This window comes from Columba livia, chromosome 2 (assembly GCF_036013475.1).
Source record: "Columba livia isolate bColLiv1 breed racing homer chromosome 2, bColLiv1.pat.W.v2, whole genome shotgun sequence".
NCBI classification, from domain to species: domain Eukaryota; kingdom Metazoa; phylum Chordata; class Aves; order Columbiformes; family Columbidae; genus Columba; species Columba livia.
Genome location: NC_088603.1, coordinates 84,214,995 through 84,240,144, shown reverse-complemented (window position 1 = coordinate 84,240,144; position 25,150 = coordinate 84,214,995). Strand labels below are relative to the sequence as shown.

Below are 25,150 nucleotides of genomic sequence, written 5' to 3'. Positions count from 1 at the left end.
CTGGTGGGGTGACTTTTGGCAGTGTCGAACTGGGTTGGACCACTGCTCTGTTCCTGCTCCAAGGTCTTTCTCCACCTATCGTTAACCTTCATCCTTTTTTACTTCTTTTCAGTTTGACTATTTTCCAAAAGTCTTTCAGTAACCTCTGATTACCATTTAATCTATGTAATTGTGGTCTTGAGGAACCTTCATTGTTGTTATTTTTTGGTTAGCCCTTTGGGGGCAAGCATCCTGTCAGGACTAGCAGCTTCAGGTGTTAGCCTGTTCACACATGTAGTTCATCCTCACACCTATTTGGCAGCGCCTCTTGTTATCCAGTCCCTTTGCCGGACAGGGGCACTGTAGACTCCCCTGTGGTAGTGAAACATGTGATCCCCAGTTCTGTTGTTAGGCTGGGCTGCCCTTTGGAAAGGTCCGTACCCCATCAGTGCTGTCCCTTATGCCACTAAGCACACTCCACTGATTCAGTTAGGTCACCTGTTAGGTGACGGTGGTGATGGTAAGTGAGTCCCTGTCAGAGTTTATAATAACAGCCCTTATGTTGGAGCTGAATGGGCATATATTGCTTCTGATTTCCTGACCAATCGCCATGGTCTTGAGAGATAAAGAGTCTGTCTTTTGGGGTGAAAGAATAAGCAGCTGTTTTTTAAGAAAGCTGAATTAAATAGAAACATCTAATCTCAAAGCAACAGCCCTACAGGATACCTGAAGGACTAATCTGAGAATGTTGAACAGTTGATATTTTTTCTTCAACGTGGTGGCAAAGGCCCAGATTGATTCATTGGAGTGGAGTGTTTGTGGGAAGACTATTTGCAAAGGAGAAAACAGCCTGAACTCCAGACAAGCCAGGAAGGACAGCTAAACAGACCGCCTGTGTGGCTTCCTTGTACACAAGGTGACTTTCTGGCAACTTCTGCGAGTTGCACAGGCTTGGAAGGTGTCACGAAGGTGCCAGACCGGCAGCGTCTACCCGTCGGCAGGACAGCCGGGCAAACAGCTTCCCAGCTCGCCCTGGATGGTTCTCTCTGAGCTGTGCTGCACAGTCCCCCCTGCAGTCCCCGCTGCTTTCGCGGTGGGATTCGGGGGAGCCCGACAAACCCTCCGGTGGGGGCACGGCCGGGGGGCGAGCTGAGGAAGGCCGGAGGGGCTGGGGCTGGGGCAGAGCCCCGTAAGGAGAAGGGTAAAAAAGCGGGACCGAGCGCTGTGTCTTTAAAGGCCGGGGCTGGCACTCGGCTCCATCCTCCGTCCGTCCGTCCCTCCCTCTCTACCTCTCCCCGGCCCGGCGGTGCTGGGCGCCGGGAGGAGGCGCTTGCCGCTAACAAAAGTCTGCGGCGGCCGCTCTCCCCTTTCTCCCTCCCCGGGCAACAAGTGGCTGGCGGCGCCTTCCCGGGGGAGGCAGCAGCAGCGGGGCTGCGAGGAGAAGGAAGGCGGAGCGGCGCAGAAGTACCGGAGGAGCCCCAGCGGCGGCCGCGGGGTGGTGGAGCCTGCGCTTGGGCGGCTGTCCGGCCCGTCCCGCTTGTGGATTATAACTGGAGGCGCCTCCCCTGCCCGGGCACCCCGGCTGGAAATCGGGGCGGGGAAGGCGCCCTGATACATTGATTTTTTTTTTTTTGTTATTATTTTTTTTTCTTTTTTTCTTTTTTTTTTTTAATTTTTTTTTCTTCTGAGGGGGGAAGGGAGGGTGTCGGCCACCCGAGAAGAAGCGGAGGAAGTTGCAGGGCTGTTTCGGACATGTCGCCGTGAAAACTCGGGGGTTCCCACACCCCCTTCACCACCACCACACCCCGGCCCCACTCCCCCATCCGCGGCCGCTCGGCGCCCCGCGGTAGAGATGCTGCGCGGCGGGGTGGGGAGGCGGCGGCGAGCATGAAGCCGGCAGGATGGGCGCGAACAATGGCAAGCAGTACGGCAGCGAGGGTGAGTCGGGGGTAAAAGAGGGGTGTTGCGGCAGCAGCGAGGTCGCTCCGGTTCAGGGGGATGGTGTCCGGGCGAGAGACTTCGCGGAGAGGGGACCCCACCGAGGAGTCTCTGGGCCGGGCGCACCCCCAGCCCCGGCCGGGGAGACCGTCGCCGGGAACCAAGACACGGCCTTTGGGCGCTGAGAGCCCTAAAATACCCTTAGTTATGTTTTCTTTTTAATGATAGGTGGGAGGTAGCTGTTTCAATTCATGATGTAGGGGCAGTGGTGTTGCTGAAAATGTGGAGGCAGCTCAGAAGTGACGGCAGCGTAGCTTTGCTAAAAACTTTCAGAGCACTCTTTGTAACCCTTTTCTGCTTGTCTTTATATCTCAGGATCCTTATATTATGCAGTATGGTATATGACTGCTTCCTGTCTGAACAGAAAAAAAAAAATAACCCCAGGAAAGGGGGGGAGAGTTAATGTTCTCCAGCTGCTATCCATAGATTGTACTCCTGCAATTTCACTTCAGTGAAACTTTAGTGGGTTTGGTTTTAGATACGCAGGGCCTGATTCATTCTTGTGGAAACCTATTAGTCTCGCTGGAGTTGCATCAGGGATGAATTTCAGCTGCTTTGCTGCTGGTGTGAAGGACTACTGGAACAGTCAGCTGGTGTCAGGCAAACCAATGGCAAGTACAGAAAGTTTGTCTTCCTGCCAGCTAGTTCTAAGCTTCTTTAACTTTTTGCTGTCTTGTAAATGTCTTGCCCTTATGGTATTTGAGCAACTATAGAAGATATGTCTTCTCCTCATAGTATTGTGCAACTATACAGGATCACTATATTTCTCCCCCCACCTTGTGGTGTGTTGTTTTTTTGTGGTGGTGTATTTTTTTGTTTGGTTGGGTTTTTTGAGGGTTTGTGGGTGGAGCAAGGGAGATAGTACTACGATCTGCTCGATTCTTTGGGAGTCCATAAGGTGACTGCCAAACAATACACCTCTCACATCCAAAATATGCATGAAGATTGTGAAAAGGAAGGCAGAAAACCGCTGCTTCTCAAACAGATTCTGCAGTTCTTTTCGTTTATTGCCAAATTAGCTCTGCTGTTGGAAGAGTTGAAGAAGTCAGAAGCTCTAAGCTAAAGATATTCTCAATGTTGCGGGGTTTTGCTCACGTGATACCATCACTAGAATAACTTTTGCATAAATGATGCGAACCTGGAAGTTGCAATCAAAGCCACTTTGGACTCCTCATGAGAGAGAAAATTTTAGTTTGTCCCCAGAGTTGAAAGGGTCAGTGTTTTTAGTTCTGGTCACTTGCAGAAATCATATTGCCGAGGGGTGTTTAGTGTGACGGTAGAAAGGCATGGCTGCATCCTTGAGCTTTCCTATCAGTTCTGAAGAATGTTTGCTTCAATTAATGTACAATTTTGCGGAAGGAATGTGGTGAATGCTGAGTCTTCTGCAGCCCGTAGTGAAATGGAAGAGAGCTTTACTGTTCCGGAGCTACCTGGTAGGAACTGCAAGGAAGATTGGTGCGGTGAGGATGTTATTAATTAATTCCTTTTTCCTCCATTTAGAATGGAGGCTGGATCCTGGGAGTGAGGACTACATGTAGCAGATTAATCTTCAGAGTACAGGCTATTACCTGGGTTGCTGAGTAGGTGATGGTTTAAAAGTAAAATAAAATACATTCAAAAAATCCCCAAACTCCATGGCTGAAACTTGGATCTTTCAATTTAGGTAACTTGTCCCATGCATCATAAGTGTGCTTATAGCTCTGGGTTCCTTGGCAGCTTCTATGCATCATTGGTTACTATGAAACTTAGAGAAGCTCATTTGCCACTTTCTTTCTGGGTGATACAGAGAAGAACAAACTTAACCTGACAGACTGAGGCCTTTTTTCGTAAGCTTCTGGGGCTTCTGGTGATTTTGACAACTGAACTGCTGAATTGTAATAAAGTTGCTTTTTAGTAGGATGTGATTGTGATCCTGAGTGGAGGGGTAGCACTCTGAGGAAATATCCCATTGGTGTGTGCTTTAAAGCAACCTGAATACCTGGGTTGAGGTGCATCAAGTGGCATCTGTTATTAATAGCTAGGTGATATACAGCTTTCAGCATGGTGGGCTTTGTGAGGTGACATTGTGCTATGGTATGCCATTTAAGGGATGGAGAAAGGTACCTGTATTAGCTGGATTTCTTCTGTCTTCTCATTTGCTGCTTGCTAATATCTTAGGTGAGATTTCTGAGAGACAACTGCAAATGGTTTTTAAAATGGCTGTTGTTTTTCCTGGAGCCTTCCCACCTGCTGTGAAACTGCAGAATATTAGGAATTTGACTGAATTTCTTCTCATCTCAGAGCTGAAGAGATACATTAGGGCAAGGAGAACTCCTACTCCAGAGATGTTTTCTAGCACACTAGATAACCTTTATTACTAGGAAATTACGTTTTCCGTGGATTGTTACATTGTTGCACTTCTCATTTCTAGGCAATGTTTTGAAATCCACATGTACACCTTGTATGTAATAATCTCAGGCAACTGTCCAAGTGTTTGTGACTAATAACATAAGCTACTCTGTACTGCCTTTATTTACTTATTTGCTTGTCCAAGGCTCTATTGAATTTTATTGGAAGCTGCAACTGCCATGTTATGATGGACAGGAGAGTTTGAGGAGTCTAAATCAGTTTGTTTACAGTCTGGTGAATAATCCCTGGCACCTTTGAGTATGTATTTTCCACAAATTTAATTTTCTAAGGCTAAAACCTGCTCTGAATGAAGCTTAAATATGAGTAAAACTGCTTATTTGAAAAATTGTGTCATTCAGATGGGATAGGAACACACCACTTTAAAAAAACTAGAAGCATAACATTACTAAATTTTGTGTACAGTAGTTTACCTCTTTTTATAATAAAAATAAATTATTAATTACAAGTTTATTATCCTGGTTTTCAGTTGGCCTTTTAAAATGTTTTTGTAAGTAAGATGATTTCTGAAAGCTTGTTTACCCTGAAAATTATGGAGCTTGATGTCAGGCTCATCACAGTGTGTGGTAGATTCTGACTGAAGTGCTCAAGGCTGAAGTTAGTCTTTCTGAATGTGTTCCAGCAGTTGTGTTTGAATAGCACGACTGAAGCTAACAGATCACTGGGGTAAGAAATCCATTTGATCCTGAAGCCATTCTTGGAAGGCTTCTCTCTCTGTGCACTGGAAATGTATTGTCAGTTACTGTAGGAATAATGCTTATTGTTGTCCTTTGCTTTCTTGCAATAGGGATAAATTATTTACTTTTCTGTCATTGATTTTCAAATGAGAGGAGGCAAACCTACCTTGTTTCTGATAGCAGAAGTAGCAGCTTTTTGTCATGGAAGCTATCAAAAATCAGGGGTTCATTCAAGGACCTTTGTCAAAATGCATTGCTGAAACACTTTGCAACTGTTGAGTTGATTAGGCACCTGGGCAGCTGCTGTTTATACTTTGCACACCATTTCTGTAGCGGTTCTGAGCAGAATAATCTCGTGTGCTGGGCCCGAGGCTTGGCTGGGGCTGGCCATTGAGCCTGATCTTGGAGTGGGGAGCAGCTGACATCTATCCGATTTCTTTGGGAAAAGGTGACTGAATGCTGTCCCTCTTACCACCTGAGACAATTTTGCATCCACAAGGGAAGGACTTAAAAATCCCAGGCTTCTGTTGTATAAGGAAATCTGCGTTGTGATGTGAGTTGGAGGAGCAATCTGTGTTCTTAGAAATGAAAGAAAGCTGTGGCACTGACATGGAATGGCTGCTTTGCAAAATATCCATAACTTTTTGATTCTTGTCTTCTTCCTAAGTGACCTCTTCGTTAAATTGTGAAACCCAAAAAACAGCCAAATTTGAGAGCAGCCTAATAATGGTGCATTTTGACAATACCAACGCTCAGACCTTAAGAAGGGGTGTATTTTTAATGAGTCAGCTGTCCAGATTAACGTAGTTTTTGATAAAACTTCCTTTGGGTATCTCCTGCGCATTCTGCTTCTGAAAGCTGGTCTAGAGAGGATTGGTAACAGAGTGCAGCAGCCCTGGTTGACCAGCTAAAATGTATCATAAAAGACTCCATATAACACAGGAGCTTGGTGCTGTGGAGAACAAAGGATGTCAAAGGAGAAATAGATGAAATGGCAGCTTAGGCAAGGAAATCAACAACCTTCCTAAATCACAATCCTTGGTGACAAACTGATTTCTTCTTTTTTTTTTTTTTTTTTTTTTTTTTTTTTTTTTTTCTATCTTAATATTTAATTTGGGAAGATTTAAATGGAAACTCTTTGGGAATAACTTTAACTCAGTTCTGGTTTTGAGGACATACCTTCTCCAAGCTTTTATTTGTGGCATTTTCAATTCACAAACCACTTGAAGGGAGAATTCCTGTGCAGTTCCCAGTGTCCTGCTAATGTAACTGCCAGAGCAGAAACCTGCCTATGTCATGGGATAGAGTTGCCAAATGCACAGGCAACATGGTTCACAAAGGTGGCTGTAACAATGTTGTGTGAGCTGGTGTACAGTAGCTGAAGCTTTCTTGGGGTTGCCGGCCTGTGACACTGTGGTGAAATTGGTCAGTCGGTTCTTTGTGGAATACATTACTTTCTTAAATCTCTCCCTTCAGCAGGGGGAAATGGCTAAGTCTGCTTTATGGTTTCATGCTTGTGTCCCCTTTCTCAAAGGTGCTGTTGGATGCAATAACTCCTTGTGAATGCTGTCTTAAATTTCAAACCAGATAGCTGCTAATTCTGTAATGGTAAATATTCTTACACACAAGAAATTGCATATAGAAATTTTAAATCCAGAAGTTCTGTTATTCAGGACCGATAGTCTTCTGCATGTGTTAGGATTTGTTTCCCCACAAAATGTTGGTAGATTAACTTCACATACAGTGCTTATGTCAGATGTGAAAACCAGTATGACATGGTGGTCTTGCAATAGTGAAACGCTATTAGTGATGGGTAAGCTATTTTGTTTGAAGAGTTAAATCGTAATCATTTACCAATGATTTTTACCAGTCGTTAGAATCTGTGGAGGCTCACAACATATTTTAAAGAGGGTAAGGGAATGGGAAAGACAGTACATTAGCTTGTACTGAATTATGTGATTACAAAATTGTGATATCCCCTCCTCCCCCAAGGTATCTTCTCTGCATACTGTGTCTTCACCAGCAAGGACAGAGTTTTTGATTCTGATTTTTTTAAAATTTTTTTCCTACCCCATGAGATCCTCAGAGTCTGAAGAGTCTCTTCAAGTTAGGTACTAAATGACTCCTAGACTGTGCAGTTTTTCCCGTTTTGTTTTTATGTCTATGTTGTGTTGCATTTACACGTTACTGTCTGATGTGTTAAACATGAAGTTTAGCATAAAACTCTTACTGCTGTCTTGCTTACTGTTCTGATCTTTTTCTAGGTGATTTTTTGGGATATGTATCTTCCTGCTTTTGTAGGAGTGTTTTGTTGTTGTGTGTTGTTGTTGTTTGGTTGCTTTTTTTTGTTTATTTTTCTGTCGTTGTTGTTCTAGTTTGGCTAACCTTCTCTCATATTCCTCCGCAGTGCATAATAGCTTCAATTGAATCTTAAGACCCTCCATAGGACTACTGTAAATATTATTGTGCAGCTCAATTGCACTTTTTTTGTTGCACTTACTTATGCAATCGTGTTCTGCTTTCTGGTGCTTGGCCAGGGTTGGTTCTTGCATCTTTACCTGTAGCTGGGTTTCACTCTCTCGGCTAATGTATTAGGAGTCCAGGGCTTGCCCATCCTAGTCCGTCTTTTACCTGCTCCTCACAGGAAGGAAGTATTGCTTTGGTAACTTTCCTAAACTGAAACTGTATTTTTGTTTTCTTGAAACAAAGTACATCTGCCAAACTGGACTTCATAAAATCCAATCTGAAGCTGACACTGTATCACTCCTTGTAGAAAAGTATCAACATGTATTCAGAACTGGGTGCACAGTTTTAAGTCTAAACTGCCAATCCCCAAATCCTTCCTAGTGAACTTTGTTTCCTGGCATTTTCAGTACTTTGGCTACTTCTGGATTCCTCATTTGTGTGAACAATTCCTAACTAGGAATTGGTTTGCTTCTTTGTGGGTCTTGTTTGTCTTAGGAAAGTGATTGGCAAAAGGCAGTGGATGACATTTGAAGGCTGAAATGCATGAGTGGTTTATTTTTGCTCTCTGTTTTCTAGTCAGCTATGTCTGTATTCTTTAATACGGGACATGTGATTTATTAAAATAGGGCAACTATTTCATTAAGAAGTAAAAACCTTCAAAACTTGAAAAATGGGTGGTGGGCTGTCAGTAGAACATGTTCCTTGTTCATAAGGAAAAGAAACATGCTGCATTTTCCAGGCATGTGAATGTACATGTTGTGACTGGACTGACATGCTGTGGGATTCAGTTGCTCAAGTAGCATTTAGATTGGGTACTAGCAGCATTGTAGCTATCTTGGGAGGGAAAAGCTATTAGTTCTGTCTGATCACATCCCTTGTTTAATTCCAAGTCTACCTGCATGCACTCTAGCATTGACAACACATTTAGGACAGTTTTATGTGAGACTACCTTGGAGGAGTTGAAGGGTAGCGAAGGTGCTATCATCATCATCTTGGTGTTGTGTTGTAGGTCATTAAAGAAGTTGCTGTTGTCTTAGATCACACCTCCTACATGCTTGCTGTTGTGGTGTCTGTATCTGTCTCCATACAGAAGGAGAATTCAGCAGAGACTGTGCCCATTCTTTTCAAGAAGTTAATAAGGTCTGCATATTGACCCAAGTAAAGGTGTTTACACCAGAAGTGTCTAAAGCAAAACCAAACAGGACTAAACCATGTTGATCAGAGGAATGGTCTCATCTGTGTTCTCTATGGAGGTGTGAAGAAGTGCTCTTGTGATTGTGTTGCACAGACTGAACTGTAGGAAAGCGTGGAATAAGCACAGTTTCAAGTACTGCCTCAAAGAAAAGCCTTGAGTTGGCCATGTTTGAACAGACATTTAAGGAAAAGGCTCCAACTCTGTGCCAGTAGCTAAACCCAGAAAAAGTAATTTCTTGGCAAACTAGGTCTGTTCACCCTACATGCTGTTGTGAATTCTGCCTTAAACAAGTAAATGGGGGGAAAAAATGCTGGTCTCCCTCTCTCACCAGGTTGAATCCCTTGTTGTAAGACTACCTGTTAATACAAATGGATAACACACATCTGTATTTATTTGAACTGGGTAATTACTGTAGACATCTACATGGAATTGGAAATCTTTTCCTTCCTGTCCTCAACAGCACTGTTTGCTGAAAATGCAGCCCTACGTTTCATGTATGTGCGTGGGAATCTGTATTGGCATATCAGTTACTGCTCTGATTTTGGTGGATCTTTGCTCAGGGGGGAGGGTTTGTTCTCTAACACATCCACTTTCAGAAAGATGAAAATGCATAACACACAGCAACTTGCATTTAGAAATAGGTGCCATAGTGGCTTTATTGAGCTGAAGAGTCATTTAGTTAGACTACTGCTGCCATCATATCCCTGCTTTAGCAGTGTGCATAGTAGCACAGTACTTAACCTGTTGCTCTGTATTGCAGGCAGGCTGTGTTACCAAACCCTTCCAAAGACCCTTCCTGGAGTAAAGAGGGAAACAGGAAACTCTCTTTCATGCCCATGTTTTGAATCAGGAAATTCCTGTCTACAGTACATACATTTGTCACATCAACATCTTAAATCATGTGACGCTTTTCTTTCTCGGGGATTTGTGTACAAATGTGCATAATAGCTGCAGGAATACTGCACTGAGGTCTTTTCAAACAGCATACTGGTTTGGAAGAAGGTGTTTTAATGTTCTTGTCAGTGAATCTATTTTAAAAATTCTTCCTCAATTTCCTTTTTTGTTTCTTAAATATGCTAATGAACCTTGCAGATGATACTATAAAAAGAGTAGTTATAAGGTCAGATGTCTTTTGTTTTTTAAGAAAGAAAATAAAAAGGAGAAACCAGAAACACTGGCATAATCTGAATGATAGTTAACTAGGAAAAACCCCTTTTGATCAAGAGTCACACAGGCTTTTGTTTGACAGTGAGAAGAAAATTTTGATCAAGTCTAGTTGTCACATTACAAGTGTAATCTTGTCAGTTCATGGGGAGCCAGATTTTTGTTGCTTGTATGACTGCGTGCATTGTGGAGAAGGAGGCCATCTATTTAAGGCTGTGATATGATTTTGTTGCCAGATTGCATGCAATTGTCTTTCTGTGTAAGTGTGACTGCATGGGCTAGAGTAACTTGAAAGTTTGTTGTTTGGTTTTTTGGTGTGTTTTTTTGTTGTTGTTGTTTTGTTTGTGGGGTTTTTTTGTTTGCTTTTTTGTGTTTTTTTTTTTTGTTTGTTTTGTTTTTCCTTAAATTGTACCATAATTACTTAAAAAACTAGTATTTCATTTATATCCTATACTGGAAAGATGGTAAAGCTATTGTGGCAACAGATGAACAGAAAGTGCATGTACTTGAGCGTTTCTTACAGTGCTCATGGATTTTATCATGAAATATACTGTTCTTTTGTCACTAGTGCAATGATGGCAGTACTTAACCTAGCTCACTACTGGAGTGCAAAACAAAAGGCAACAGCTGGTCATCACCAACAGAAGTACTGAACAGATCATCTTTTCTGTAGTACCTAGTAAAACATATTTCTGTTCTCCACATTCCATTTGCCTTTTCTCTGACAGTCTGAGGAAGTTGCTTGTGGTATCAACATAACGTTTGTTTTTTTTTAAAAAAACTAAGATGATGGAAACAATAAGCTATTGCTGAAATATGTGGTGAAAATTGTTGATATTATACTACTATGACTCATGCTTTTAGAATTTTTGGAACTTCAGAATTTACTAAAAGAGGTATAAATAAAAGCCTCAGAGCAGAAGGATTTCAATTCCAGTTAGTCATGCTAGCATTAAGTTGAAACTAACAATATGCTCTTGTATGTCAAGAAGATCTAGTAGCTGACCTTCCTCCTTGAGTTCATGTTTGATAGTACTCTTTTGTAGCCAACAAGCTTGAAGGTCCTCATCTGGCTTTAGCAGGGTTTGAGGACATAGGTGTTCTCACTGTAGAGCCTCTTGCTGAAGAATTGCTCTCTTGGTGTGGAATACTAGACTGCTAGTGGAGACCAGTACAGACAGTAAAATTACATTATGAAATTTTCCAGTCAGCTCCTGGCCATATCGTGATGTTTACTTAAGAACTTGAAGTACACAAACCCACAGATTGGCAGTGACATATCTGAAGATATCTAATCCAACTGGCTGCTCAAAACAGACTAGAAAAGAACAGGTTGCCTAGAAGCACATGCAGTCAGATTTTCAAGCACCTCCAAAGATGGAAACATTACAACATCCCTGGGCAGCCTATTCCAGTGCTTAGTCACCTGTAGGTCTGAAAACAAAACAAACAAAAGCTTTATATGTTTAAGTGGAAGTGCCTGTATTTCAGGTTGTGTTCATTTCCTCTTGTCTGTTCACTGGCTCTCACTGAGAAGAGCCTGGCTCTGTCTTCTTTACTCCACTCTTTCTTCTCTTTGGGTATTTATACACGTTGATAAGATTCTCCCTGAGCCCTTTCTTCTCCAGGGTAAACTGTCCTGGATCTCTAAGTCTCTTCAAGTCTTTCCTTGTGTGTCAGATACTCCGATCCCTTAATCATATTTGTGGTTCTTTGCTGCTGTCTCTCCAATGTGTCCTTGTGTCTCTTGTACTGAGGAGCCCAGAACTGGACACAGCACTCTAGATGTGGCCTCACCAGTGCTGAGTAGAGGGGAAGGATCACCTCTCTCAATCTGATAGCAATGCTTCCTGCCAGTGATGCAGGCTGGGATGCAGTTGACCTTCTCTGCTGGGAAGGCACATTGCTGGCTCATGTTCAACTTGATGTCTGCAGAACCTCCAGGTTCTTTTCTGCTGAGTTGCTTTCCAGTTGGTTATATCCAGGTGTAAGACTCTGCATTTCTTTCTGTTGAATTGTCTTCCTGAGGCTCTTGTTGGCCCATTTGTCGTCCTGTTGAGGTCCATCTGAATGGCACCACCTCTTTGGTGCTGATCACAACAACTTGAGCCTGGCAGGTTAGTCAGTTTTCAGTTTGTCTTACTGTCCATTCAGCTAGTCTGTACTTCATCAGTTTGTCTGTGAAGGTGCTATGGGAAGCAGAGTTGGAAAGTCTTTCTGAAGTCAGGATAAAACACATCTGCTGTACTATGCTCATCCAGTAAGCCAGTCATTTCATTATCAACATCTGTCAGGTTGGTGAGGCATGACTTCCACTTATAAATCCACACTAATGAATACTGACTGCTTTCTTGGCTTTGAAATGTTTTCCAGTAAACTTTGTCACTTTTTCTGGATTGAGGTGAGGCTGACCAGTCTGTGGCTCTGTCAATTGTTCTCTCTGCATTTCTTAAAGATAGGGGTGATTTCTGCTTTTGTCCAGTCCTCAAGAACCTCTCCTGATTGACATGAGCTTTCTCAGATAATTGAGAGTAACCTTGCTATGGCATTGGCCACATCACTAAGCCCTCAGAAGTGCATTCCATGAGGTTGCATGGACTTGTGTCTGTCCAGTTTGTTTAAACATTCCCTAACCTGATCCTCCTATACTTCTACTAGTTACTTACGTTTGCAGAAGGTATTATCAGGCTTCCTGGAGCAATGAAGTTCAACTGCAGCAAGTTATCGCAAGTGTTAATGTTGTCTTACAGTAGTTGAGTATCTCTAAACAGTGCTCTGTAAACTTGTGTCTGTGGCTGGTTTGGAGCTTTTCAGCTATAATTTATTTTTACCTTGTATTAGTAAGGTTAAAATAAATTCTTCTTTTCCATTGTATAAAGAAACTCTCAATGACTATGCTTTCTCTTGGCAGAGAACAGATAAAATAGAAAATCCTCATAAGAGTTGTGGTGGTATAATCTGCCTCTAGTTGTTTTTTTGTTGCTGTTTCTGGCAGCATAAATATTCTGTTCTTTTGTGAAAAACTTCTTCAATGGAGTTTTGCTTGTTCAAGAAGGAATAGTTAGCCCAAGATCACATTTTTTTTCCTCCCCTAGAAAATGAAGATAGATACTTCATTTAATGAAGAAGTTATGTTTGTATTAATCATGGTGGAAAATAATTTCTGCAGTTTTCAAGTTGATGTAGCCATTACTAGTAAACGTACTTTACCGTAATCTATATTCTGCTGGTGTAAAGATTTGCTTCTTTCTGCGTATTCTAGAATTGGATCAGAAAGGATTTACATCCCTTACTTTATTTATGGTGCAAGGGGTAGGTTAATATTCAAGATTACAAGAAACAGCTTATTTTTCATAAGTGAAACAATGAAATATGATTGTCTTAAATTTTCTTTGGAAAACAAAAAACAATCATTACCAGATGACATGGTTAATTTTTAATGCTCTAAAGTGCTAGTGGATCCTTTTCAATTTAGACTCTTGTGTTTAAAACTAAAACCATGTACTACACAATATGTTTGGGGTATTGCTGTTCTTACACTACTGTGTAATGGAATTTACATTTTGGTTTTAGTACCAAAAAGCCACCTTTCAGGTTAGTTCATCTGTTAACATTGTCTGTTCCTTGAACTTTTGTTCTGTGTGGCTGAAGGGAAAGCTTTCTAGAAAGACTGAAGGTTAAATGCTGAATGACATAATCAAATGTACGAAAGATACTTGGATCAGAACTATATCCACAAAGCTTGAATTCAAACAGAAGATTTTAGGGGTAACTTTTCTAAAAGTTTTTCTTTCCATTTGTAGGTATAGACCATACAGCATAGCCTGGTATGGAGTTTCCTTTGGCATTCATTAGGCATGAGCAGAATATTTTGCTTATGTCTTCATTTCTCTTGGGAAATTTTTGCTCTTTATTACTCTGTGGGTGTATGTTTTGTTGCACTGTGTGGTTGTCTTTATGGAGAAACATGAATTCTTGTTGTGGGTATTTATTTCTCTTGCCAGGAACTGCTATAACAAAGCTGAATGTGAGACTTCCTCTCCCTCAAACAATTACTAATTTTCCCTTGCTTTGGCTCTGGTTTCAAGAGGCTTTATGTGAGAGAGCTTTTCTCCTATCTGAGAAATTATGCAACTGTGAATGGGCTTGCAGTTTATCAAGTGGTAGCATAGGAATTGTAAGGGGAATAGTTAGCTTCTGTTTGATTGTCCAGTTTATTGCCTAAAGGATTGTGTTTTGATTTAGGGCTTTGATCATGATATCATTTGTTTCTTGCTATCGAAGTATGTAGTACATCAAGCTGTATTTCTGACTCTGAGATATGAACTGGAATGACTTCCCAGCATCTTAAAAGTGACACACGTTTCTCTAGTTGTGGGTCAGGTAACAAAGTGGAATTGAACCACCCCATCATTTACCGTTTTTGAGCACAGGGGGAAATGCTGGCAGCAGGAGTCGGACCCAAGTGAATGTTGCAGGCCTGTTCCTTTTTCAGTTTCCTGCTTTTATGTCGCCAGGCCTCGTTTTCCACAGAAAATAAATTCATGTCCTGCTGTGGATAAGATCTCCTCCTACCCTTGTCTCCACCATGTCCTTCACTGAAGTGTAGGGTTTCTCCATTAAGTCCCTACATGAGCAAAAATATTCCTAGAAAGTAAGTTTGGCTTCCACAGGATTAGAATCTAAACCAGAACGAGTCTAGTTGGACACAGGCACCTTTCAAGCAGCAGAGTTGGCCGTTAGTGGTTGTGTGGTTTGTTTGTGTCTTTTAAGCACCAATGAATCCTGCCCACGTTTTCCTCAGTTTTTCTAGTTGAGGTATCAGCGCCTGGCCGAAAGGAATGTGGTAGGTAGAACACAGAGCCTGGTCTTTTAGTGAGCTGAGTCATACTGATAACTGCCTTGTTTCTAACACCAGCCAGCCATGGTATTGAGGAAATGTAAGACAAATTGTGAAACAGTCTGAAAATTTAGGAGGTATTTTTGAGCCAAGGCCTGGTCTCTAACTGTGCCCTTGAAAGAAGAGGAATCCTCAGCCAGTATTTCTTTGAACCTGTAGGTCCTGGCTTATGTGTAGCAAGTAGAGTGTGGACAAAATTCCCATAAAATCGGTAGAACTCATTCTTCTAAGTTCTGTTTTGTCAGTTTAACAAATCCTGTATTTACCAAGGGCTGAAATTGGTGGTACTTGAGCACTGGCAGCCTTGTGAGGAGAGCCCTCAAATCTGCTGGGTCATACCCAAAAGCAAGAATTTTGTATGAGATGATTCCTTTAGCTCAAATGGTAAATCTTCCAGTAGGTAGCATTCTCCAGAAATAATAAACACAGTCTGGTACAAAAACTCTCAAGCTCACCTATTAGTATGTAGTAAGCTAGCCCTGTAGTTCTAGATGGCTGATGAAGGCGCCTGTTCTATGTACCCAGGTGAGGCAGGGCAGGATGGAGAAGCAGGTGGTGTCTCTGGAGTTCCTTGGTCTTTCACAAAAATTTTTAACTAGTAGGCAGCATGCCCACACTTAAACAAGTGTGCTGTGTTTTATTTTCAGTTTCACAAGACAAATCTACTTTTTGGTCTTTGTGTTTGTAACGTGTAGCAATTTTTGAAGTGCAGGATGAGCAATATGAGAGCCCAAGAGCAAATGCAAAGATTTCTCAGGGTTTTCGTGGATTTCTAATCCACTTTGGTTTAGCGTACTCTGTGGGAACTGGGTAATGGTGTGATGTTGCTTTGTAATACCTTTGCACTCAGCTTTTTCCAACTGTCCCTTAAGCTTTCAGCAATTCCTTCCATTTCTCTAGAACTTTACCTTTCCACAGGTGGAAGAAGTATACGTAATTTCTTCTTCATAGTTCTTGCAGGTGCTGTACTTCACCTGTCTGGGATTTGATCTATTTGAGGTTCTGTAGTGTCCAATGAAAAATCTTTTTGTTATGAGCAACAACTGCTGCTAGCCTCTTTCCATCCTCTCAGGTTTGGATGTGCTGCCAATACAGATTATTGCTACTTAAATCAACTGGGGTTGTAGGAGAATCGGAGACTGCTCTTCAGTGGATGTCAAAACTAAGACTTAGAAAACTGTTTGACCTCCTCTGTCCCACTTCACAAATAGTAGTTAGTCTGAGTCGATTTGAAGATTATTCCTTCCCAGTGCTTATTACAACTTCAGCAACATAAACTGTTCCAATGTGAGGATTTTTGTGTCAAACATTTTTTTTTGTTTTCCCTTCAGACTTGACCATACAAGGTTTCATAAAAAGTTGTGTGTAATATCAACCACATATCCTAGTGTCTTGAGTTTCATAGCTGAACGCACAAAGAAGTGGACCTGCACTGGAAAGGAGTGTGCATGTAGAAGATTAAGAGAAAAAACCCAAATCTGTCCTGGACCATACAAGAGATCTTTAGCAGGTTCCCAGTAGGAACTTCTCTTAAATTAATAAAAATTTCCTTTGAAACAGCATCTTACAGATAGCTGGTCAGTCTGTTTCACTAATGAATAATCTAGTGAACTGAGATGTTCACTGTTTTAATTATGTGTGTGTGTGATTAGCAAATTACATTTTGTTTTCTGTTATTACCTTCTACATCAATATCAAAATCTACATCAATATCAAAATCAATAATCTAGTGAACTGAGATGTTCACTGTTTTAATTATATGTGTGTCTGATTAGCAAATTACATTTTGTTTTCTGTTATTACTTTCTACATCAATATCAAAATCGATTTTGTTTCAGTTTTGAGAAAAGTACCTTATATTGTGATATGGCTGAGCCTATTGCCTCTGGAACAGGAGCTACAGGTTTTTTAAAATATTTTTTTAAAATAAGGAGTTAATATATTTTTTTTCATGGTGGAGACATGAAAAGGTGTGTGAGTGTGTGGTTTTTTGTTCGTTTTCTGTTTTTTTTCTTAGAAAAAAAGGGGAAAATCCAAACTAACCAAAACAAAGCAAACAACAAAACCAAACAGGAATGCAAAACAAAATGAAAACCAAACCAAAATGACAACAGCAAAACAAACGGGAAACAAACAAACAAATAAAACCCAAACCCAACAACAACAGCAAAACCACCAAAACCATAATATGCTAATTCTTATGTTTAGGTTTTGAGTATGCCTGCCAGACAGCTGGAGTCCTATGTTAGTGATATCAGGACTACAACAGGAGTAATGAGTTTTGGATTTCTTCAAAGCTGTATCATGAGAATAGAAATACCTGAACAATACAATTATTTAGGAAACTGGCCTTAAAATTTTAACTTCTGTAAGGTCAAGGTATATAATGAAGATATTGTGTATTCACACTATGCAGTGTTGTTGATATTCTGGTCTTTTAGTTTAACAGTGTAGCATCTTCAATAAAATCACATTCACAACTTGTTTCAAATCCATATTTTTTCTTAGTATGTGCTAAGTTAATGGAACTTCTAAAACTTTTAGCTCTAGAATTCCAGTACGAATCCTCAAAGTAGTTTTCAATCTGGTTCCAGTAAAATGGCTTTGAAGAGTTAAGGCTGAAAATATGATTTCCAGTGTTCTGTGATCAGCATAGACTTTTGTGATCTAAAATGGATATTTTATTTCTGAAATACTTCATTTGAGTAATGGAACTGTACTATTATTATTATTACATTTTTTTAATTAAAATGTAATATTCTGATAGGGACTGTCAAATGTATTAAGTTGTGTCTTAAGAAAAAATGCAAACACCCCAGTGGAAGTGATGTGAGAATGAAATTTGTGAAGAAGACTGTAAACCAGACTTACTGTACTTTCCTTGAGTCTGTCTAGCCAACATCAGTTACACAGAAAGTCATTAAATCCTGGTTATCTTTTGAAATGTGTCAACTGAGTCCTGATAATTGTAGTTGTCAGCAAACCAGAAACAAATTAATTGCATTTTCATAAACAGTTTACCATAGTGTTTTCATAGCTTCAGCAGAGAAGGAAAGGAAAAAATATGCCCCCACTTCTTCATTTGAGGCTGAGAAATGAAGAAACTGTGTCAAAATGCATATGCTTTAGCAGGTGCATGAATCTTCAGCTCTGATATGTTTTATGAAAGTGTCCTTCTTTCCACCAGCATTGTCTACTTTTTTTTTTTAAGTTTATATCCACACACACCCTTTCCTGCTGTTAAAAGCTTTAGCAAAATGTGATTTATATTTGAATGTACTCAATATTTACAAGCAACACTAACACTTTGTGTTAATATATACTAATGTACTGCATTGAATTGACTATATGAAATGTGACATCCCTAGTCTTTTTTTTTTTTTGGGGGGGGGGGGTGGGGATATCACCTTCAGAAAGTTGGGGAATTAAAATTTGTTTATTTGTGTAATATGTTCTTAGTTTGCTACTCTTCTGGTGGAGATGCGACATCAGGTGCAATAATCTGGGCATTCCCTTGGGACTGTTTGGTGGGGTGTTTTGTGATGGAGGAGACAGGGATGTTGCACCTGAGCAGTGGCAGAGTAACTCCTGTAAAGTGGAGCTGTGCAATTGTAAGTTCTGTGCACTTAAACAAAATTGTTGCTGTCTTCCATTTACTACAGGACTGAATTTTCTCTTTCTCAATAGGTAAAAACAGCTACCGTGGCTTAATATTATCTTTTCCTGTTGATCATAGCCCCAGATACCTCAAGGATCTGGCAAGTCAGTCCTTCACTGCTTCCTAACTAAGTTGGGAAGAGTGTCGTTGGTTTGATTTTTTTCTTGCAAATTGACTCTTTACAGTAGATATAAGAAAACTTGGCTGAAGAGATTGCATCTGTTCACAGAATCGCACATAATCACAGAATGTTGTGAGCAATAAATGGACAACTCTTCCTTTCTTATGTTTTGTAGTTTCTTTGCCACTTATATGAAGACTTATTCTGACATGTAATGGATTTACAGTTTGATAAAGTTGTGCAGATAGATAACACCTTTTAAATGAGTGACACAAAGGCTTTCAAAAGTATTTTAGAAGAAAACTTGCCACTTCAATTGCTTCCTATGCTATCTTGCCATGTGAACTGCTACAAAGCCCTGTGACAATGTTAGAACAGTTAAGATTATGTAAGAAAAATGTTCTAGTTTTTCCAGATAGGCCTTTGAATGTTTGAATTAAGTCAAAACAGAATAGGTAAGGAATCAGTCCAGAAGCTGCCAAGGGAATTTAAATTTGTAATGTTGGGTCAATCTGGTGTCATTCCTTCAAGAGCTGCCTCTCAGATTGTCTCTCCACAGCTGAAAGCAAAGTTCAATGTAGGATCAGTCTGGATTTGCTTTATTGTGTTCTGAGAGATGGACATCACTGGTTGTCTCTGATTCTCTGATCCTTGGATTCACCGTTAATCCAGTTGCCTGCTGCACTCTTGTACAGCCTGACAACAGTTCCTCATAGTTCAGTGACTGTCTTCAAAGTAGATAAAAGCTTGGGTATGCTCACATGTGGTGATAGTTGGCTGGTGCTACTTGACTCTTTGCAACCCAGGTAGTGTGGGGGGGGTTTTGTGTGTTGTTTGGTTGTTTTATTTTATTTTATTATACATTTTTTTCTGTACTGGTGTAGTTCAGACTCTTCTTTTGCTTAATGGCACAACTGCTTCTTCAGAGGAGTACAAGTATTTTTCCTCTGCTGTGTAATTTGAGGAGAAGTGTGGGAGAGTGGGCACTGCAAGTGCTTGTGTTGTTTTGAAAACGCTTCTTGGGATCCAGACAAAAAGTAATGTCTGGAATATTTCTGTTCATTGTTTGTGAGAGGCACAGGAAATAAAAAAAAAAGGCCAACTAAATTATAGCAGCCAGCAAACTCCTCTGAAGCAAAAGGAAATTTAGGAGTGACAGAGCTTGGCCTTGCTGCCCACTGGGTCTCTGTTGTACGTTTCTCATAAATCTAGTGACAGAACTGGGCCAAGGCTCCTTCATTGCAGAAAAGCAGAGAGGGAAATGAAGCCAGAGGTACAGAGCCAGATTATCAAGTAGAAAAGGAAGAAACTTCTCTTCTATCCCCAAATCTCATAACTCTATAGGTGAGTTCTCAAGTAGGTACCAGGGCTGCGGACAAGTTTGTCAGCGGATTTTCTTCCTCTTTAACTTCGTACATTTCCTCTTGCTACTTGGAGCTGCACATGGTAGTGGAGGGTGTGAAGGACAAATAATCTGTCAAAGTGTGAGGAAATTGATGTAAAATACTGGGTGATCCTGTACTGCCTCAACTAATTGGGAATCTCCAGGCTTGGCAAAGCTTCATTTATGTTGCCCTAAAGATAAATAACCTGCCAGCTTTGCAAGTCCTCTCCCTTCAAGGCAAAGTAGTTTGCATTTTCTGCCTTCTGTTTTCTTGCAGCCAAAAGTGTCCAATCCTTAGGTTAAACAGATGCATGGAAAAAAAAAAATATAAAATTTAAATCTGGGCATTTAGCCAAAGTAAACAGACTGAAGTAGCTGCTTCTTTGAATGTTTAATGACAATAAAATGAATTGTTGCAAAGTAGTTTATGCCCCATTTGTAGCAAAGTACCACTTTTATCTTAGAATGTTGTTTGCACATGTGTGATGTAAAAATACTATTTAGACTTGAATGTCTTTATTTTTGGTTTATACTAACCTGGAATGGTGATTGATTCCTTGGGATTCATTAATGTGCTTTCTGCTAAGCCAAAACATGTACTTGACCTGTGAGAGTCTGCTGCTGTGGGACTACTTGTCTTCCCCTCTAACACGTGGGCATCTGAGTGTTCATCCTTCAGAGCAGCACCTTTTTGTATGGCTTTCTGTGAGGGACACACCCTGCATGTTGTGCTGTAATATTTCTGTCATGGAGCTTAATATTAATTCTTTGCTCTTATCCTATGAAATGTTGCGTATTGACTGCAGATGATGCTCATTTTTCAAGGCTGAGAGCTCAGGGTTTGTGTAGTGGTTGTGCGTGTGTCCAATGATTAACGATTTAAATTAAAATCTTAATGGCAGTTATCAGCAGTTGCAGAAGTAGGATTTGGAAGAAAAGGGCTGTATGGGCAAGGTTGCTCACTGTAAAGTCATTCCTGGAAGTACCTTTGCATAGAGTCTGAAATACACGGGCTAGCTGGAATAAGGGGTCCTTGTAGTCTGGTGTCCTATCCGCACTAACTCTTAATAAATCCTGAAGAAAGAATATTTTGATGGAATCGCGTGAAGAGTTATTTGACAGAAACTGTAAGATGTATCTGTATATATAGATATAGATACATAAATATATGGCTTTTTAAGGTATGACTGATAGCAGGAATGAGAGATACGTGGGTGTGCTTTTCTTATTACATCTTTACCGTTCCTTATTTGAAATACCAAAATTATTCTGTGTACTATAGTCAGCAGAAGTGAAAAGCTGCAGTGATATTTTGTGTTTAAAAATTAAATCCTGCAAATTTTGGTCATGCATTGCTATAGTTATCTGAAAATGTTTGTTTCTGACACCTTGTGGTTGAGTCCCAGAGCAGCAGCAATATGAGAAATGTCATTAGAGAGGGTGAGTCTCTATTTTCCTTGTTGTATAATGCTGCTTTTATAGCTCTACTCCAAAAGTGCAACATTGTGTGACAATGTATTAACCTACTTGTGTGAAGATGATAAAACTAATCGAAGCTTCGGGAATTTGTGTTGAACTATGAAGGATCACTCAAGAGTTCTGGAAATTGTTTTGTTACACGTATGGTACATCCCTAACTATTGGATTTATGGACCATAAGAAATAAAGCTGCCTTTTTCCAAGCTTTTTATTTTTCCTGCATAAGCATTTTTATTGTTCATCTGTTTTCAATAGCTCTCAATAAGGGATGGGTTTTATAAAACATTTTTACAGTAAAAGCTTTGAAACGTATCATTGCCTGAGTTCATCTAACCCTGGAATATTTTCTTCTCGAAGGCTTTGCTTGTATCTCATGGGACTTCTGTAGCTCCACGCCCTGGCTTGAACTTGATGGGTCTGACTGGGGCAACTTTCACTGGAAGTGACTCTGTCTGAAAGTCTAAGCCTCTGTTTCCATGCAGAAGGGATTCTTGTTCTTCTGGAAGTCTCTGCTTCAGAAAAATGAGATTACCGTGAAAGCTAATCTGTCAAACAGGTGCAGCTCTAAACCCTCTTAGTTTTAGTCTGTCATTTTCAAATGTAGTCTGTAATGGTTTCCTCAGATTAGGTAAAGCAGAGTATCCATTTATGGCTGTTACAATTGTCTAAACTGAGATCTTCATCCATGTAGAAGCTTTGCATGGGGAAGAAATGTTGTTGCTAATGGACACTCCTTCTTCAGCAAAAGCTTCTAAAGTTGATCTGGCCTGCGAATTTAAAATCAGTTGTGCAGAATTCCTTTATGGACTTGAAGCCATTCCAGGAATTTAAGAACAACAGGACTGCCAGGCCTATGTTTCCTCCTTGGTAAGAATAGAAGACAGGCAAATGGACACATTTACTATCTGTGATTATTGGCTGAATCTTGCAAAATGCAGATTTTTGTAGCTTGATAACAGTTGTGACTCAAAGCTACATAACTTGCATGTGTCTGTTTTTAATTATCTAACCATGTTTAGGCTTGCTTTTCCTCAATACTGGTTTTTGTCTGGTGAGCATTTCCTGTAATGCAGGACTAAAAAGTGTTTTGGAGTTCTTTCCCATCACAAGGCTCCATATCTAAGCAAATGCCTGGTAGTAATGGCTTATCTTTTTTTTTTCTTTATTCTATAGGTCATATTTCTTTTTAGATGCAACAAGGACTGTTGCTCCCTCTTGGACTATACTCTTAAAAGAAGAATGCTAAGAACTCTAAATATTTTAGGTACTTTACTAAAAGCTGCATACTGTCAACATCCACTGCTCTTCTCCAAGGAGCACTCTTGTTACTGGCCTGTTTGTTCATGCGTTGTGTCTACTGGCAGGACCAGCTCCTGGTACCTGGATGTCAGATGCTCACAGGCATGTCAACATGGCTCTGCTTCCCCCATTGGGGAATCTGTGTTAATGCTCTGGGTTAAAAAGAGCAGCTGGGACTTGGAAACACTGACTGCCCTGCACGCCCTGGCCATCCCCATCTTAAGTTAGCAAACAGCTGTAAAAGGTGATTCAAACTGAGGGAAACTTGTTCTGCAGGAGTGTAAGTCGAGAGGAAACTAAGGCCTGAGGAGTTTCTTGATCTACCAGTGCTGAATTTTAGGTGTACTGTTGATCATGTAATTTTGGAAACACAGAAGAAATACAGTGACTTTTTAGTTAAATGTCAGATCTTTATTAAAAGCTGAAGTATTTGTATGATTTATCAGTCATTGATTGGTTCATATAAAAAATAAAGTTTTAATAAAAACGTGTGGGAATTGTCAAGATAAGTTCCAACAATGTTATAGTAATATGTGATTCTCACTCCGTACGCAAATCAAAATTAGTTATGAACCATACAGAAAATGACAGCCTAAGCAGATATAACAGTGTGTTCCCAGTGTGGGTAGGTCTACAGAAATCTTTCCAAGCTGGTATTCAGACTTCCTGCCGTGAAAAAATAAAGGTAAATATTTTTTGTTTTTTAATAGTAAATCACATAAATTCTTTGTGTTTTCTGCTTAGCTATGTCTTCTGCTAAAGGGTCCCTGAGCTGAGGCTTACTTTTGTCATGAGTTGTCTGTTCATATTCTTGTCCAAGTAATCTCCAGCAGGGGAAGCTTAAGCAGTCTGTCTAAGCTATTTAAGATCTTCTACTATTTGAGCTAACAGCAGTCTGTGTCATTATCAATGATTTGCTTATTCAGTTGCACCAACACATCAAATATTGACAGTAATCATGATTGCCCTTCTTTTTTAACAAAGTTTTGCCTGAAGATTGGGATCGTGATATTGGTGACTATGTGGATTCCAGAGAGCTCTAGCTTATTAGTACATTTTTCCAAAGCAGGCCTGCTAGGCAGTCAGAATAGTTACAAGGAACATTTAGCATTCATTGTGACAGTTTTCACTTCTACATGTGTCCTCGGGTGGCTTTTAATGGGAGTGGTCTTGCAGAGGCTATGTGGACTGTGAAGTGTTTGTGATGCTAATTCTCACAATCATTAAGTCTGGCTAAAAATTACTATCTTGCCTTAATGAAACTGATGGAACCTCTGACATGAAAGAAAAATAAGCATATAAATTCTTTATTTTGAAAATAAAATTTGTCAATGGAATGCAAAGAGCCATTGTAACTGCTTCTGAGTGGGTTTGGAAACCTAGTGGGGAATGCCCGACATGAAGCATACACTAACCCATTACGAAGTCAGATTGCAGTTAGAATTTTCAATGTTTCTTTAAGAATTGTGACTCAAATATAAGTAGTAATTGACAGAATGTAGATATATTGTGAGGCAACCAAGCAATGCATATAATTTACTAGCACATATATAGTTACATACTTTTTTTTTGATGAAATGGGGGTCAAAAGGAGGAATTTCCTGAGATGAGATCTGACCTCTCTGCCTTGCTGGCCCCAAGTGGTATAAGGTTTTGTATGAGCAAATGTCTTTCCTGTTTTAATTCAGCTGTGCTCTGTCTTGCATGCCTGCCACAGTACTTCTCTCTATTCCAGATGCAGCAAGTTGGTAGCAGCCTTTGGAAACATGTTCCAGAAGCCTCGTCTAAAATGTGGGTGTATGGAAACAGGTGTTTGCTCAAGGTCATTAGGACTCCCATTGCCTCTTGCTTAGGTAGAATGGAAATTACTGGCTTAGTTGCTGTCAATACAGTCAGTATTTGTCTCAAACAGATGGAGACAAATAATCTGCTGTTATTAATCTTGACAGTAGAAATTGCATTCACAATGCATACCAGCTTTAAAAGTGTTTTTAATTGTGTTTTGAAAGTATTGCAGTCATATGAATTTTGACAGCCTTTAGGTAGCTGTGTTTTCGTGGAGAATTTTAGTCACCGTTTTTTTTTAAATGTCTGTCAACTCAGAGTTAACGACTGTGCATACAAGAACTTAATCTTATATGTCACATGAAATTAAATCTGAAATTTGGTGTTTGCTACTGTGTCCTATAGAAATCCAGTCTTGGCATGAGAACAACATGTAATACCATACTGCAGCTATTGTATAGAGAAAATAAACTTTTAAAAGGTTCCCAATTCCCATAAATTTTTGTTTGAACATGCAATGTGCTTGTAAAGACAGTCCAACCTCACATCTTCCCTGTAAGATACTTCATCTGGAAACTGTTCAAGTTCATGGGTTCTCATGGCCAAACATACAAAGATTTTCATATATTTGGAGCACTA

General features: G+C 40.2%; 1 protein-coding gene across 3 annotated transcripts in view; it reads left to right on the top strand.

Moving 5' to 3' along the window:
• The first annotated feature begins 1,242 nt into the window (after positions 1-1,242).
• The window catches only part of FBXL7 (F-box and leucine rich repeat protein 7), a 187,683-nt gene continuing 163,775 nt past the window's right edge, over positions 1,243-25,150 (top strand). The window contains exon 1 of one of the 3 annotated variants that reach the window (XM_065052628.1): positions 1,243-1,917. Coding sequence is in view for 1 of the 3 variants with exons in the window: in XM_065052626.1 (XP_064908698.1) it covers positions 1,881-1,917 (37 nt within the window). In the remaining 2 variants the exon portion in view is untranslated. The remainder of the gene's footprint in view (positions 1,918-25,150) is intronic. The other 2 variants (XM_065052627.1, XM_065052626.1) reach the window with 2 other exon arrangements.